Genomic DNA, 16,355 nt, shown 5'->3' with positions numbered 1-16,355 from the left:
GATTCCTCTTGCCAATACGGACTGCCGAGCTGTAATATGCGGAGCCATTGTGGAAGGCCAAGGTCAAAGAAGGCCAAAGCAGCAGAGAGAAGGTCGAACGCACTTCGAATGATGGCTCGAAAACAATGAAGTCCCTCATCCCCTCCCTTTTGAGTGAGCGAACACAAAAGGGACAAATATTGTAAACAGTTTTTTGTCCAAATCCGTAACGGTTATATTCGAACAACGCAATTTTTTACGTTCCGAAATGTTCGGGAAATGCCCCCTAAACCCGCCTAAACCCAAAATTCGTGTTATTCAACTTCTCCCTCATGACTTAAAGACCTCTACATTAACCCGTACGAGTTGATGTCTAAATGTACGAATATGACAAAAGAAGATCCTCGAGTCGACCACATATTGCGTCGTCGTCCGCTGCGCATTTAAATGGGTTTACAGAAGTCGCCACTCGCGTCGCTGACGGACAAATTGATTCGAGCTTCACGGGGAAATAAGGTATTCCTAATTATATGGACGTCAACCGAAATTTGCGTTTGAAATAAATTTGCATTCATGATGATGTGATTTATCAAATTCATAACTCTTCAAAGCGATTCCTCGCAATGACAAGCATTTTACAGCAAAATATTGGAAAAAAGTGGATCGCACTGCGCACATCACCGCGCCGCGGACATTTTCGAGAGCCGATTAAATTGCGATCGAAGTGGCAACAGAAATTAGTCTTCTTTGGGATGGAATTGGGCCTCCTCTATGCAGTCCTCTTGTCTAAATGCATGAACGATTTTATTGGACCGTAACGGAAATCGTGCCATTGCGTGAACCAAATTGGAACATGTTCTATTTTTTGTTCATGCATTCGTACAAATTGAATGGTCACACCAGGCCTGGAACTACGGCAGATGGGGCACGTACCCCGGGTGGCAAATTTCGGCGGGCGGAAAATTTTGAAAAGTTTTTTTTTAGTTATTTATTTTTCCTGGTTAAATTAGTGTACAATAATTATTAAATAATAAATTATCAATTAAAAAAATATTACAATCATGCTAATAATAAAACTTCTTAATGGCAATCATACGGTGTGTAATTTCAACTACCACATCTCATGGAAATAGCTAACGGTTCTAATATGCATATTTTAGTGGTGGGAGAGGAGCGCCAATGATCCCTGCCAAATATTAGGCTGAGTTTACGGTTTTAATCATCCATTTTGTAGCAGACAGTGAATTATGATAGATTTTAAATAGTTGTTTGCTTATACTTAACAGGATGAAGGGCGTCTCGAAGGGCACTTGATTGATTTGAACAATTCGGACGATGAGAAAATATGTTTTGTGTGTGAAACTTATTAACAAAGCGCTTGAATTTGGAAAACTGCACGAAAATATTTTAAATGCCGTTGGTGCTGGGCATCGTGAAATTCCTTGGTCAAGAAATTATTATTTTTCCCTTAACTCTGAAATTGATGTCCCATGAAAATAGATCTGATGCTTTCTCGGCGTATGCTGGTAGTGAAGGCTATTCGGGTGCTCCACCGGGTAGTCTCCTTCATATAAGACGATCACTTTCCGAGAAACGACATTCAGCACTGAGAATGGAGTACGACTCGTACCCCGAAACGTCGGCAGCCATGAAGTAGATTACCCGATGGAGTACCCGAGCAGCCTTCACTACCATTGGTATCCCACGTTTAATCCCATGGAAATTGTTTATATGTAATATTTTGAGTTAGCTTTACCTTTTAACTGGAGATTTTTTATGATTGTGTAACACTCCCGATGAAATGACATTTCTTCTACAGTATTCAGTGTTCTGCATAAACAAAAGAATTTTTTTACATAATTTTTTTGTACATACGTGCTACGCTTTTTTGAATCGGAACTGAGTGCCCTGGGAGTGAAAACTGGAATTGCGGTCAGAGCGGAAGGCTTAAAAATGCGTACTGCATACCGGCGGAGGCGAGGGGTGGGTGGGGGTTTTGAAGGAACAAAAATCTCTTAAGGAAATATTGAAAAAAATACCTCAAAAATAGATTTGCCAATTTTCAACTCTCTAGTATGTGTTTCCGTGGTGTAGTGGTTATCACATCCGCCTAACACGCGGAAGGTCCCAGGTTCGATCCCTGGCGGAAACAGTTTTTTTTTAGGGTTCCTTTTCAGTTTTTTCTTCCCGAAAATTGAGTAAATTTTAAAGCATTTTAAAGCGTTGCATATTACACTTCCATTTCCTTTCTCATTCATCAAGCCACTTGCATCGTGATAGTAGATCGCAATTTAATCAAGGGTAGAAATAAAACTACACTTGCGAAAAACAAACGGTTTTCACAAATGATTTTTTTAAATGTTAATATCAAGAATGCTTTGTTCTAAAACTAATATCTGTAATAAAAATAATATTATCTTTTTACCGACACGCAATGCAAAGACCGTTGTAGCAATTTCTTACGCTTTTTGAAGTCGTTATATTAATTGTATAAATTCCCACTATTAAACCAACTGCAATTTTTAATAAATTAAAAAAAATAATTTCTTTTAATTTTTATGTTATTATTATTCATTTACATCACTGTAGTGGAGGCAATACTGGTCTGAATAAAGCGCTGCTAATCAAACAATAGGACAATTATTATTTCCATTGTTTTTTATATTTTTTATATTCATATCAATTCCGTCAAGTAGTACCGTTTTTGTATTCGGTTAGAACAACGGTATCCTCTCGTATCCTGATGGTATAATCAGGTAGAAGTGCTAGCCGTGTAGAAATAGAAGGAGGATTGTATATCACGATTGAAAATCAACATGCCAGGTTATGAATATACAGAATCAGAAATGTCCTAATGCATGCAAAATATTGGCAATGATTTTTTTTTATGTTGGGAACAAAATATGTGAAAATCGTTTGTTTTTCGCACGTGTTGTTTTATTTCTATCCTTGATAAAATTGCGAACTACAATCACTACTAAAGTGACTTGATAGAGTGAGAAAGGAAATGGAACTGTAATACGCAACGCTTTAAAATGCAAATAAATGCTGGCTGGGAAGAGGGTTATTATTATACTCAATTTCCTGGAAGAAAACATAGGAGAAAAAAAGTTTTAAAAAATTGTTTCCGCCAGGGATCGAACCTGGGACCTTCCGCGTGTTAGGCGGATGTGATAACCACTACACCACGGAAACACATACTGTAGAAACGGAAGTCGGAAATCTATATTTGAGGTCTTTTTTTTCAATATTTCCTTAAGAGACTTTTGTTCCACCGAAAACCTCACCCACCCCTCGCCTCCGCCGATATGCAGTATGCATTTTTGAGCATTTCGCTCATAAATAAATACTCCACACAGGATTTTTCACTCTCATGGTTCCATTGATTCCCACCAGTCGCAGTAAATAATTTGCGAAAATCGTTTGTTTTTCGCAAGTGTTGTCTTATTTCTATCCTTGATAAAATTGCGATCTACTATCACTAGTCCAGTTCCAGTCGGTAGGATACTAGTAGACATACGTATTAGCCCGCAACAGATACACAACGCCTTTAGGCGAATTTAAATGTTATCAAAATTATGTGCATTTAATTGATATAAACTAAATTGTACAAGTGTGGGTATGTAACCTAATGTATTTCTATTTCTGAATGTGTTGCTTATAAAATGTTATAAAAATAAAATATTTTAATTTCTTTGTGAATGTCATAAAAATTACAGATTTTATATTGAATATTTGTGAAAATTAAATTACTGGTACAGCACCAGTAAAAATAAATGACATTAGGTTCGTTATTGACTCAAATTTTAGAATCTGTGAAATATAATGTCGTTATTAAAGTCGGTCAATCATATAAGAATCGGTAGTTCGATATCATAATAAATCTACTTTTGGTCATGTTATATAATATTAGTGCTATTGGTTTTATCCATTTTGTTCATTGAGGCATTTTTAAATGCTATTAAAATGAGCGAGTAATTGATCTCAACTACTTTGTACATGAGTTTTTTGTTTTGTTACGTTTGTATACCTCTGAATTTGTTGCTTGTAAAATTTTGTAAAAATATTTTTATTTCCATGCGATGGTCGTAAAAAAATTAAAAATTTGGCATAGAATTTTTGCGAGAATCAAATTACTGGGTCAAACCCAGTAAAAATAAACGGCATTAAGTTATTGACTATAATTTTACAATCGTCTGTGGATAATTAACCCAAATAAATTGAAAATATTCAGAAAGCATACAGCGAGGTGCAGTAATATTTGCAATATAATGTGGTCATTGAAATTCTTTCAATCGAATATGAATCAGTAGTTCAATGGTTTCATTAATCCACTTTTGGTCAATAAATATAATACTGAAAGACAAAAAAATCGGGGGTATGTGACCTTCAGCACCATCCCTCTTCCCGATATGTTTCCCCTTGTGGTGACTACCCGCGGTACATCATAGTTTGGAAATTTCTTTAGTATGATATTCAATTATTTTCTTGACGAAACCTGCTTTTAATGAAGCGAAAGCGGGTGTGGAAAAAAATGCGGAATATGCGGATGGAGGCCACCAAACAGCTGAGGAAAAAATACTATCTTATTGCTAAATGTCCTCAAAAGACTAATGATCAACGAAGATATTGTATTGTCCACAAATTTTATGAACAGCGTACTACACATGTTTCAGTTACACAATCATCATCAGGTACCCGATGTATCGTACTACTCGTTTCAATTGTTACACAATACTTGAGTAACAATTGAAACACGTGTAACAGACGAGTCGATGAAAATGTCGAAAAAAAGATAACATATAGAATACCTGATAGAATGGTCAGATGTATAACCAAGAAGCATGGTCTTCGAACGTATCCAAAGAAAACTAAATGAACTTCAATGAAGCGTGCACTTACCTCGGCTGAAAATCCTCCTCTGTCTTCACCACATACTTTTTTAGAATCGGTGTCTTGAAGAAAAACTTAAAAACGGTGAATGCTGAGCGTTAAAACCCATGCAGTTTCAATAACCTTACCGCGTCGCGGTTAATCCAACTCCCGACGCGCGGAGGCGAACCCTGCCGCGCGATTGAAAATTCAATGTAATTTCCGGCGTCGCAAACTTATTTCGAAGATAACTGCATGCACACATCAAGAAATCTTCAAATAATTTTCTCATATAAGTTACTTCGCGTGACTTTGCCGAAAACCCATTTGAAACTCTACCTAAATGTAAAACTTTGTCAAAAAACAATGTCCACCATTTTGTAACTGCATGGTAAGAATTTATCAATTGCATTCTTTAAGATTGAGGAAAATTAAAGAAAAAATACCATGGCAACATATCGTGCGGTTTTTTAATCCGTAAGAATCCACATTTAACTTCACCATCTACTTACTTTGGGAGATTTCCAGAGAAAATTGAAGACGGGCGTTTTTATGGAAATCTGCTCACGTTTGAGCCTCTGTATCTCAGTTACGGGTAAGACCTATGACAAATGACGTACATATCCATAAAATTCAATTATTTTTTAGTATACCGGCGAAGTTTCAAGTTTATAACTCAAAAATGCCATTTTGCAATTTTGTCCGACTTTTTCCGATTTCCGCCCCCTGTGCGCAGGGGAAAATCGATCTATGGAATTCGTCATGGAAACCGAGCACCGTGACTAGTGGACCTCAACATTACATGATTACTACTAGTAGTGATATCACATAATTAATACATGATCTCTCTTGTAATATATCTTGGAATATATCTCTCTTGTAAATGTTTCTTTGTTTAAAATATTTAATACTAGCTGACCCGGCGAACTTCGTACCGCCTAACAATCAATGAACTTACAGTTTACTTACACCATTTATAAATCAAGAGCGGCTGTATCGTTTTTAATCATGTTTAATTTATTATAATAAAATAAGGACACAAATTCAATAAAACTACGTAAATGAGTACCAAAATTGCTTGTCAGAAAGACATTTTCTTTATTGAATCTACATAGGGTGAATCGGAGCACGTTTACGCGGATTTTTTTCAACAAATTTTTTTACGTTTTAGCTTAAGAAATTTTGGGCATTGTGGTTTAATAAAGCAGTTCATGAAATAAAAATTATACGCATTCAGTTGTTGGCTATTTGCGTTATTAGCTGTAAAAAAATGTTTTTAGGTCCAAGTCTGTTGCATACACTTGGCCCATTCAGGGGGCAGGTTGACACGACCCCAGACCGACGCTTGACTGATGTTCAAAATCGTGCAAGAAAAGCAGCCCTATGAAGCAGCATTCGCATTAAATGACTTAAAGCGCGCCAGTTTTAGTATCTCTGTTTGGAAAAAATGCACTGCGTAAACGTACTGCATGCGTAAACGCACCACGGTGAGCCCTACACATTCCGGTTTAATGTCTTGCGTCAAGCACCTTCTGAGGAACAACACTTTTTGTTTTGTTATCAGGCGCAAGATGAAGCGGATGAAGCTAAATAAATATAGCGAAGCAAAGCAGTGACGCAGCGAGGGCAGGTTTTGGGGGATAAACCCCTCCCCCCCCCCAAGAGCTTAGAGAATTTTTTTATGAAAGATTTTGTTATTAATATTTGGGGGACGGATGACTAACAAACAAAACATATTTAACTATTCACACAGCCACAAAACCCGCTATTTTGAACCATTTATCTTAAAAAATGTCTGGGGGAAGTGCCCCCACACTTCCCGCTTACCTATGCGAGTTTTCTATACCCTACAGACCCGTGGTATTAGCTGCGCCCAAAACCCCCTATCCTAGCTACGCACTTGAAGCGAAGGAAGAAATACAGAGGATGGTTTATCGACTCGTGAACATAGCACCTTAAATTGACCATGAGAAAATCATGGGTTTTCATTAGCACATGAGCACAAACAACACAAAAACTGAAAGAATGACCATGCGATTTTTTTATCGTTATCACGAATGCAACACGAATTGTAAATCGAATACGTTTAAGCTCAAAAGGGCATATGAGTTGAGATCATGGAATCTACGGAATGAGGACTTCCTAACCTTTGAATTTTCCTTTGAGTAAAGTTGCGTGAATCACATTCATCACCAATTTTTTTTAATGATCAAACACGTTCCGTTGGATAGTTATGGTTGGTTTAGGCTTCGAAAGATCATGAGCACAGAAACTACATTTTTCTGTGAATCGTGCCTTGGTAAGCCAGGTACGTCCAAGGACTTAAAATATTCAGATAGTTGGTGATTTCGTCTTCGTTTGTTACACATTTAAAAGATTCGAATCCATGCAGAGTACGAACTATTTGAATTTACCTCGTTTTAGTCATCCACATCTTCGTTCTTGCTCGCAAAATGAACCATCTTTGATTCTTTTGGTGATCAATCATATTCTGGAACTCTTTGTTGATGAGCTCACTGAAACTAATTTGCAATCATTCCAAGGAAATGAGTTAAAACTACTCGATTCCTCGACAGGAACACGGACATTACCGTTTGTCAACAATTGCTTGGAGATTTGTTTACAAACACGGTAGTGAAGTGTCAACTCGAGCTGGGCCACGGCTGGGCTTATAATCAGCTCGAATTAAATTTTTAAAATGTAATTTCAATTTAATTAATATTTTGAATATATTTAGTAATTAAAATGTTATATTGTTACTAAATTCAGTTATTAAAGTGGTAAAAACAAAACAAATTATTTAATTTGTAGTTTTGACCGACTTATCAATTGTTGTGTTACTATAACTCCTAAAAGCATGTCCATAGGAAAGAGATGAATTTTTTGTGAAATTATCCTTTTTTTAATGGCCTATATGTTAACCCCGCCTGAGACGAATCCAAAGAACCAAATCTCATTGAAATTGGTGCAGCCGTTCTCGAGTTATAAGTGTTCTAACTAACACGATTTTCGACTTTCTTTTATATATATAGATACCTTAATTTAACATATATTGAGCTTTATTTTTTCAGCAATAAACGGTTACGTACGCCGCGTAGCGTATCTATTGCAGGCAAATACGTATATTTACACGTATCCTAGCGACGGGAGTGCTACTATTTACGGCGACTGGTGGTAATCAATGGAATCGCGGAAATGGTGAATCCTGTACACAATATTTATGGTAATAGACATGAAGTAAAGCTGGAGACGGAAATGCAGAGAGGGAACAGAAATAGTGGTGTAGCTTCGTCAAATTGATGTTCCATTCCACATAATTCCACCTACCTAACCGGTAGATTACCTGCAATAATAATTTTAAATCATTTCACATGCGGATTCATGCTTTTATGACGTATATAAATAGGTGCCCATCAATATGAGATTCTTGGTCACTCGAAAATTTTCTAAATACATATTCAGGTAAGCGTTGGCTTATCTGCTCGTTAGAAGACGCATCTCTCGTGCTTGAAATACTTAAATCGTTGGGGAAATTACCGCCACGTTTAATGACTGGGCGTGGTAGTGAATTTAATTAAGACATGAATTTATTTTTACGACGCGGGGCTAATTAAATAGATGGAAGGGAGCGAGGTAAGGTAATTGAGGATATCCGGTCCCCACATAACAGGTTCAAATGACCCATAAACATAGCCTGAAACCTTCAGCATGCCTGATCGTATGGGGATCGCTGCATCGGAAATTCTGTAGGTTAAAGTTTTTTTTGCATGCAGTAAATGGGGTCACTCCAAAACGAGAGGACCACTCACTCGATGTTTGTTCGCAGGTTTCCGCGGTTAAGTATGGATGACGTCTACATTTTCGCACTGCACCCGCGTATTTTGTTGAATAATCCACAACAGTTTCTCCTTACAGGGCCGGCCGGCTATCCAGGGGCGGTCTGGGGTAATTGGGGGCCCTAGCCTGGGGGCTCATGATGGGGCTCGCCTCACTGGAGGATTTCTCCAGTGAGGCGAAAAATTTAAGGAAATTGCATGCCCAGGAATGAATTTTAACGCTAATCTGGCTCTTACGAACTCGATAAATTAAAAAAAAAATTTCGTGGAGACGTCAAGAGTGGAAGCATTCGAAATATGGTGCTACTGAAGAATGCTGAAAATAAAATTGATTAACCTTGTAAGTAACGAGGAAGTGTAAAGAAGAGTGGGAGAAAAGAGAAGCCTCCTAAAAACCTTGAGCAGAAGATGGGACAACTTAGTTGGCCACATTTTGAGGCATGATGGCATGATGAAGACAATAGTTGTAGGGATAAAGGGCAAGGGACGGCCCCGAATTAGTTACATAGGACAGGTTATAAAGGATGTAAAAGAGAAGAAATACGTCGCTATAAAAAGGTTAGCGGATAGGAGAGAGAAATGGAGAGCTGCGTCAAACCAATCTTAGGATTGTCGACTAATGATGATGATGAAGAAAAAATAGTGTGAAAACTGAGAATTTCACAGCTTATAAAATTTAATCATGTGTCATGGTAATATTATCTATTTACTGAATTCGTTCATACGCCTGATACCAGAGGCGGATTTATGATTGTACTAAAGTGGGGGTGGGTAGTATGTAGAAGTAGATGACCACAATAAAACTTTTACTAACAAAACGACCTACTATATGAGCACAGCAGTGTCTTCCTTTATCAAAGAATTAGCCAAAAACCTCCGTTTTGGAGTCTTGAAAATAGCAAATTTCCGATATCCCCCCCTTCGGCAGGGGGAATTCCCTAGCATTACAAGGACGGCAAGGGTCATTTGACCCATTTTCAGAATTCAAATTTATTTTACTCTTATTAAAATATTTTTTTTTTATTTTGAAACTTTTTCACTTTATTCATTTTGGTCTATATTTTGATAAATTAGTGAAAATTCAACTACAATGTTTTCTTTTAAATTTGTATGACATGCTATACTTAGAAGGACGGCTGGGGGTCATTTGACCCACAACTTGTTTTCGCGCTATTTTAGGCGGCTTGGGGGATAGTATGGGCGCGTTCCGAAATTCACTGGCAGTACTGACAGTGCTGCCAAACCGTTCCGAATTCCACTGGCAGTACGGCACAGCAGCCGATGACGTCAGTCAATTGATGACGTTTCCCGCTGCGAGGTCTGCTGCGGCTACTGCAAGCCAAGAGCAGCAGTGAAGGCAGTAAAGACGCGAAATGGCGGGAAATTTGGGAATCGACGGGAAATTAAACAACGCGAATCGACGGGCTATTGTTTATTGCGCGTAAAAAGGAGGGTATTCCCGTGTCAATAAATGTATCGGGGGAGGATATTTTAATCAACGTGACACAGGAAGAATTAAATAGGGCTATGGCAGGTATGATATTAGTAATGTTTTACTGATCTGACACATATTTTTGAAGCACAACTTAGGAAATGATTTTCAAAGGTGTGGTTGGCCCAAATACGGAGCGTGGATGCGGTAATCGTAGGTCATCTTTCCCTAGAGTGAAGATATTTTTGCATTTGAAAAAATACTCACTTCAATATCATTACGTCTAATTAAGGATTATTGGTATTTTTTTGCGAAGGGAGTGTAATTGTGGAAGAGAGTCCGAATGTGGAGAGATATTAAATTATACCTACTATTCCTTTACAATGCGGATGAAACGCCTGCAGATACTTTCCCTCTACTACCCCGCGAATGGATTTTTTTTACCAGTTTTAATGACCAAGTACATGATTCAATTGCATTAAGCTATGGAAGATATTTATACATATTTCAGTTATTAGTACGCCAATCAAATTTTATTAAAATGTCATGCACATAAAAATTCCTTGGAAAAAGCCCTGTTACCGTCCATTCTGTCGCTTCAGTTGAATATCATGGCCTCTCGTTTTGTAAATGATGAATAACTATTTTATCTCTACGATAATTACGTTTGTAGGCATGGGCGTACCCAGCGGGGGGCAGTGAGGTCATCTGCCACCCCCCTAGAAGCGAAAATAAATTCAGTTAAAAAGAATTGTGAACAAATATTCCTTTTGAAGAAAAATGATTTTAGTATAAGACGTAGAGCTAAAATAAAAATCATTATTGTTTCAAACAAATAAATATAGAAACTAATAAATTGTTGTCATAATTTCCTTAAAATTTTGGTTTCATTAACCCTTTCTGTGCAAAAAAGTTACAACTGAACGACCACAGCCAGTTTCCCTCCCCCTAGTTTTGATTCTGGGCACGCTCATGTTTGTTGGTGATGACTTTTTGATGAATAGGAAAAATATGGAATCTTAAAAGATGTTTATCAGGTGCATGAGTACGATTTAAATGCAATTCGATTAAAAAAATCTATAAATCAGGAAAGGCATTAAACTCATAACAAGGACATATACATTAGAACTATCATAAAGTTGCCTTACTTAAATCAAGACAATTTTTTTCTAGATCCTAATTATGCCAGAGAGCTGGCATTAATTCGCCGACCAGGAGGGCAATCTGAGGGGCCATCCTTGAATGTGGAAGAGGGTTAGTACTCCCAGCTGATGAACTATATATGAGAACCAAAACTAACTATTAACTATTATTTCATCTTTCTCTATATGAGCTAAAGCCATTAATTTTTACTGCAGCCAATGCAGTTTGGGAGCGACCTGCTGTTCTGGCTCTACTAGCAGAACTGAGGGCCAGGAGAGATGGAAAAAAAAAATTGAAAGATACCCTGGCAGAAGTGGCATCTGCACTTGCTGCACTGGGGCACCATTACTCAGTGCAGCAAGTGCGAAGTAAAGTGGATGCCCTCAAGAGGAGGTATAAGGCCATCAAAGACCACAAGTCTAAGAGTGGCAATGGTGCTCCCCCACATTGGGAGTTTTTTGAGGTATGCAGAAATTTCAACATCACTGTTACTCATTCCAATCATGATATCAAATCATCTATGAATAATTATTTTGATTGATGCATTGCCAAGTTAGGATAATGTTCCTTCATTACATTTACTGAAGTTATTAAATAGCACAGTGTGAGAATAAATATCTGAGTGCAACTGAGAATTTGAAACCAACTAATGCCATTTGAATGAGAGAAAGAGCAGAGTGCTATCACCCATGATCTATGACCCAAATTTCCTCTATTTTTCAGTCTATGGACGATATTTTTAAAGGCCAAGCGTGGGTGGCTCCACGCTCCACTGCTTCCAGCAACGATGGGCCATCCACAAGCCGTGACTCCACTGAAAGTGGCAGCAGTGGAGAAAGAGGTATTTTTTACCTCCTTTTTATTCATATTGGTTACTTGTATAATAGCCCTTAAATAACCCAGTAACATAAATGATATCCTAAAAGTTTTTCTAGTCAACTATCATTTGAAGCAGTTGATAAAAATTGTTTAATGTTCTGGCTGTCAAAGATGTGAACACCCTGAATCGTTGTGCCCTTTTTAATCTACAATGTTATGCAGATAGGCCCTGGATTAAGTTCTTTATAGGGACCACTAAGCCTGGCTTTACTTTTAAGTGTTTGCTGTGGGAGTAGTCACTGGCATATCCAGGGATTTTGGCTTAGGGGAAGGGGGTCATAGGTGTTTCTCCCTTGGATATTTCTTACATGAAATTTTCTAGCACTGTAAAACCCATCACCATCATCTTGATTTGTCAAATTCATCTGGGTGGCTTGACTTGCCCTAGGACTCTCCTAGCTACTTCCATGGTGTTGCTGCATTCTTGCAAATGTCAACCGGACGTTGAGTTCATGTTCTGATACCCAGGTTAATTATTGGGGAAATGTTTCTTTCAACACCTCTTACTGGGTAATGTAATATTTTGAATTACTTATGCCTTCATTTCAGCACTGATGAAGAAGAGGAAGAGACCAGAGGAGGTGATGGATGATCTCTACAAAAAATTTAAAAGTGATCGTGAGGAGATGATGGAGGAAATGAGGGAGAGGGAAAGAGCGAGGCAGAAGAGGCATGAGGAGAAGATGGAGCTTCGCAGACAATTTTTAGCCCTGATGGCAGAGTCACTAAGGGGTGGGGACAATGGTAATAAAAAATAGTTTTCTGGAAATGTTTTTTTATTCAATTACGGCATGAGAGCCCAGGCAATTCTCTCCCTTTTGGCATTGCCATGCCGTCTTCTCGCAGCATCAGGCAAAACTGCAGGGTCATCATGCATTATGAGATATCCCTCTCCTAAGGGTATCTCTCCCTCAAAGTTATCCTTCATCACCTCACAAACATTGTGAAGGACAGCACATGCAATTATATACTCTGGAATTTTAGTAATGCATGTCATGGGTAGACAGTTTAGTAGGCTCCTCCACCTCCCTTTCAAGAGCCCAAATGCCCTCTCTATCACCATCCTCGCCTGTGACAACGAGCGGTTGAAGAACCTTTGCCTTTCTGTCATGTGACCGTTGTCCTTGTAGGGGACCATCATGTGAGGGTCAATGGCATATGCTGCATCGGCTATTAGGTGTGCATCACCCGGGAAAAATTCCTCCCCTCCTCGGAGGAAGTCACTCACTTCCGAAATGTTAAATACACGCTGGTCATGCACAGACCCGGCATGGCCAGCATAAATATGTGTAAAAACACATTTATGGTTGCATATACCCTAAAAAAGGAAATGGTAAATATTGACTTTGCATTTTCACATGGACTTAGTTGAATTTCAGGTTCATAATTTTGAAATGCATTAATTTATGATTAGAAATGCAGTAATGGAAAATGTCACATGCAAATGATAGTGATTTAGATTATTTACTGCCATGAGTTTTCCAAAAACTCTTCTCATTCAAAAAATTCTCTTGCATAACCTCAAATATTTTAAAACTATAATAGTAATAATATGTTGCATTCGACCAAAGACATATTTTGTACATGGCACATCAAGCATTTAACTGTACAAAATACTTAAGGTTAAATTATATTAGAAAAAAATACATGTAGATGCAAAAGAAGATAGGTATTCCAGCAGTACCTGGAATTGTATGGAGTGGTGGCCTTTCCTATTAATGTAGGCAGCACCCTCTCCTTTAGGTGCTATGATGGCTACATGGCATCCATCAATGGCACCCAGGATTCCAGGAAATCCACTTTTTTGTTGGAATCCTGTGATTACCTCTTGTGCAGCATCACCCCTTGGCCATGACACCAACTGAGGAGCCAAGATGTGGAGTGCATGGCACACCCTTCTTACGGCTCTTAATGCAGTGGCTCTCCCAATCCCAAAAGTGTTGGAAACAGACCTAAAGAGAATGGGGAAAGGTTATTAACAGTGGTTGTAATCAAGAACCATACATAACATAAAAGGAAGAATGACTTTTTTGCGGTTACTCATTATCCCATAACAAAGAGAGGGCAATAGGTGATTAACATGGACAATAAAGGTAAATCAGATGGCAAAAAAAGGGTGGTGGTTTAGAAATTACATTGAGAAATAAACAGTATTTACCTTACAAGCAACATGTCATGTTTTCAAAAGGTTAGTCTTGGAATTGGAACAAAGCATATGGAGAAATAACCTTTTTCATGCAAAAATACATCTATCACAGATCGAATTCAGATACATTTGTATCATATCTATGCATGTGTGTTTTATTTTGCCTTTTCATGTGGAATATATACAGTAAATAAGTGGCGCAGCGAGGGTGGGTTTTGAGGGATAAATCCCCCCTCCCAGAGCTCAGAGAAATTTTAATGCTTAATCCATTTTAAATAACTGGATTTATATTACTAATAGAATAGTTTAAGGATGAATAGATCCCACAGCAAGCCGTAAAACTCACCATTTATCTTTAAAATTCCACATTTTATTAATCTCACACCTAGGAACTGCTTATCCTGGTGGGTATACCTATAGGCAGATCTAGGGAGGGGCACAAGGACACATGCCCCCCCTAGACCCTTAAAAAATATGCGAAATTGTTAATACAGTCCCATTATTGTTGCGTTCATTTTGTATTACGAGATATCCTTAGGGCCCCCCCAGAACAAAACCTGGATACGGCCTTGCTTGTGCCCCCCCAGAAAGAAATCCTGGATCCACCCCTGGGAATACCATACCCTCACACACCCCCGTAATACTTGCACCTAAACCCCCCCCCCCTTTCCCAGCCTTAATTCCTAGCTGTGCCCCTGCAGTAAATAACCTATGGTTACATTTCTAGCATAAATATGATAGATCGATAATATTGTCATTGCGCCTACCTGTATGAATCTGGAGTACCAAGGTACCAAATGGCAATGGCAAGCTGTTTTTTTGGTGTGATGGTCATTCGCCCAGGCCCTTCCTTTTTATTAATAATGGGCCCAACCAAGCCAAGAAGGTGCTCCATGGTCTCAGGATACATACTAATTGCATTTTTAAATGAAAATACAGTGAATTTAGTACACAATTATGGTTACAAAAGCCTAATTTAGGGAATTTAAATCCAGGTTATTGTTTGGAGAATAGCCGATGTAAACGCTCACACAAGTTGACATTCAGCAATGAAATGAATAAATTCATATGAAATAATATATCGTCAAAAATGGAATTCTACGTACCGAAAATTTTCCTTAAAAAATTGCCGGGAGAAAGCAGGAACCACGCTCTCCAAAAAATTTTCCTGCCGCGGAATTGGGTCCTTTTCCTGAAAATTTGCCTGCAAGTATTGGAATAAAGTGGCAGATTCTGCCGCTACTTCCTCCTCCATTGCCAAATCCTCTTCGCTGGAGGATTCGCTCGAGCTAAATATAATTTCGGCAATCTCCATCCACCTTTGCATTTCCTCGTGAGAAGCCATGACGAGAGGTGAAATAGCCGCGCTTATAGCAGACACAAGAAGTATTAAACAATTGAATGGGTTGTTAAAACAATGCTTTTTAATTTCGGGCGCACCCTTTACACCGATCTTTTTAGCCGTATTCAGACAGAGAAATAATCGACTTGTGGTAAATAAAATTTGCTAACTGCTTACTTCATTTCTTGTTCTCCGAATAATTTCCAGGAAATATTCATTACACCATTCACAGGTTTCCCTTTCATGAACTATATGAATACGGCAATGCTAACGACATGCAGATACATATAATAATTTTCAATTATCGTCAATTATTTCGGTTTCAATGGTGAATACGGTTATCCTATTATAATATTCCCATAAACGCTAACTCCAAAGTAACTTTTCATTGCGTATGTCCTACATATTTTTTCATGTTTATAGCATTTCATTCACTTTGACTGCTTGTAAATGTACTTTCACTCTCCATTCCATCAGTTTCGTGGTTCCTTCTCATCGATTATATCTGATGCATTCATCAGACTTCCAATGTTGATGTTATTATTATTTTCGTAATTATAACAAAATTCCCGCGGAATTACCCAAAGCGTCTGCTGGCCACCGTTCCGAAATTACTGTATTCTCCGCAGCGGCAGTACTGCATTCCGTTCCAATATTCGGCAGCACAGTCGGTACTGACAGTGAATTTCGGAACGCGCCCTATGTAGACTTAGATATAAGTACATT

The 16,355-nt window shown here is 38.2% G+C and overlaps 2 protein-coding genes and 2 non-coding genes across 4 annotated transcripts; 2 read left to right on the top strand and 2 right to left on the bottom strand.

Annotated features, from left to right (window-relative positions):
* Positions 1–2,058: 2,058 nt before the first annotated feature.
* Positions 2,059–2,131, top strand: Trnav-aac. Its single transcript has one exon. It is a non-coding gene; the product is annotated as a tRNA-Val (tRNA).
* Positions 2,132–3,101: 970 nt separating this feature from the next.
* Trnav-aac lies at positions 3,102–3,174 on the bottom strand. Its single transcript has one exon. It is a non-coding gene; the product is annotated as a tRNA-Val (tRNA).
* Positions 3,175–8,469: 5,295 nt separating this feature from the next.
* LOC124159663 lies at positions 8,470–12,903 on the top strand. The gene is made up of 5 exons (XM_046535571.1): positions 8,470–8,484; positions 11,232–11,373; positions 11,478–11,725; positions 11,986–12,103; positions 12,691–12,903. Exons 1-5 carry the CDS (start codon positions 8,470–8,472, stop codon positions 12,897–12,899), a joined length of 732 nt encoding a protein of 243 aa, XP_046391527.1. The 3' UTR covers positions 12,900–12,903.
* A 22-nt stretch (positions 12,904–12,925) lies between these two features.
* Positions 12,926–15,189, bottom strand: LOC124159662 (protein ANTAGONIST OF LIKE HETEROCHROMATIN PROTEIN 1-like). The gene is made up of 3 exons (XM_046535570.1): positions 15,055–15,189; positions 13,826–14,093; positions 12,926–13,459 (listed from the first exon to the last, which is right to left on the bottom strand). The coding sequence occupies exons 1-3, from the start codon at positions 15,180–15,182 to the stop codon at positions 12,926–12,928; spliced, it is 930 nt and encodes a 309-aa protein (XP_046391526.1). The 5' UTR covers positions 15,183–15,189.
* Between the last annotated feature and the right edge of the window lie 1,166 nt (positions 15,190–16,355).

This window comes from Ischnura elegans, chromosome 5, assembly GCF_921293095.1.
Source record: "Ischnura elegans chromosome 5, ioIscEleg1.1, whole genome shotgun sequence".
In the NCBI taxonomy this organism is placed as follows: domain Eukaryota; kingdom Metazoa; phylum Arthropoda; class Insecta; order Odonata; family Coenagrionidae; genus Ischnura; species Ischnura elegans.
This window is presented reverse-complemented; position numbering and strand designations above follow the sequence as displayed.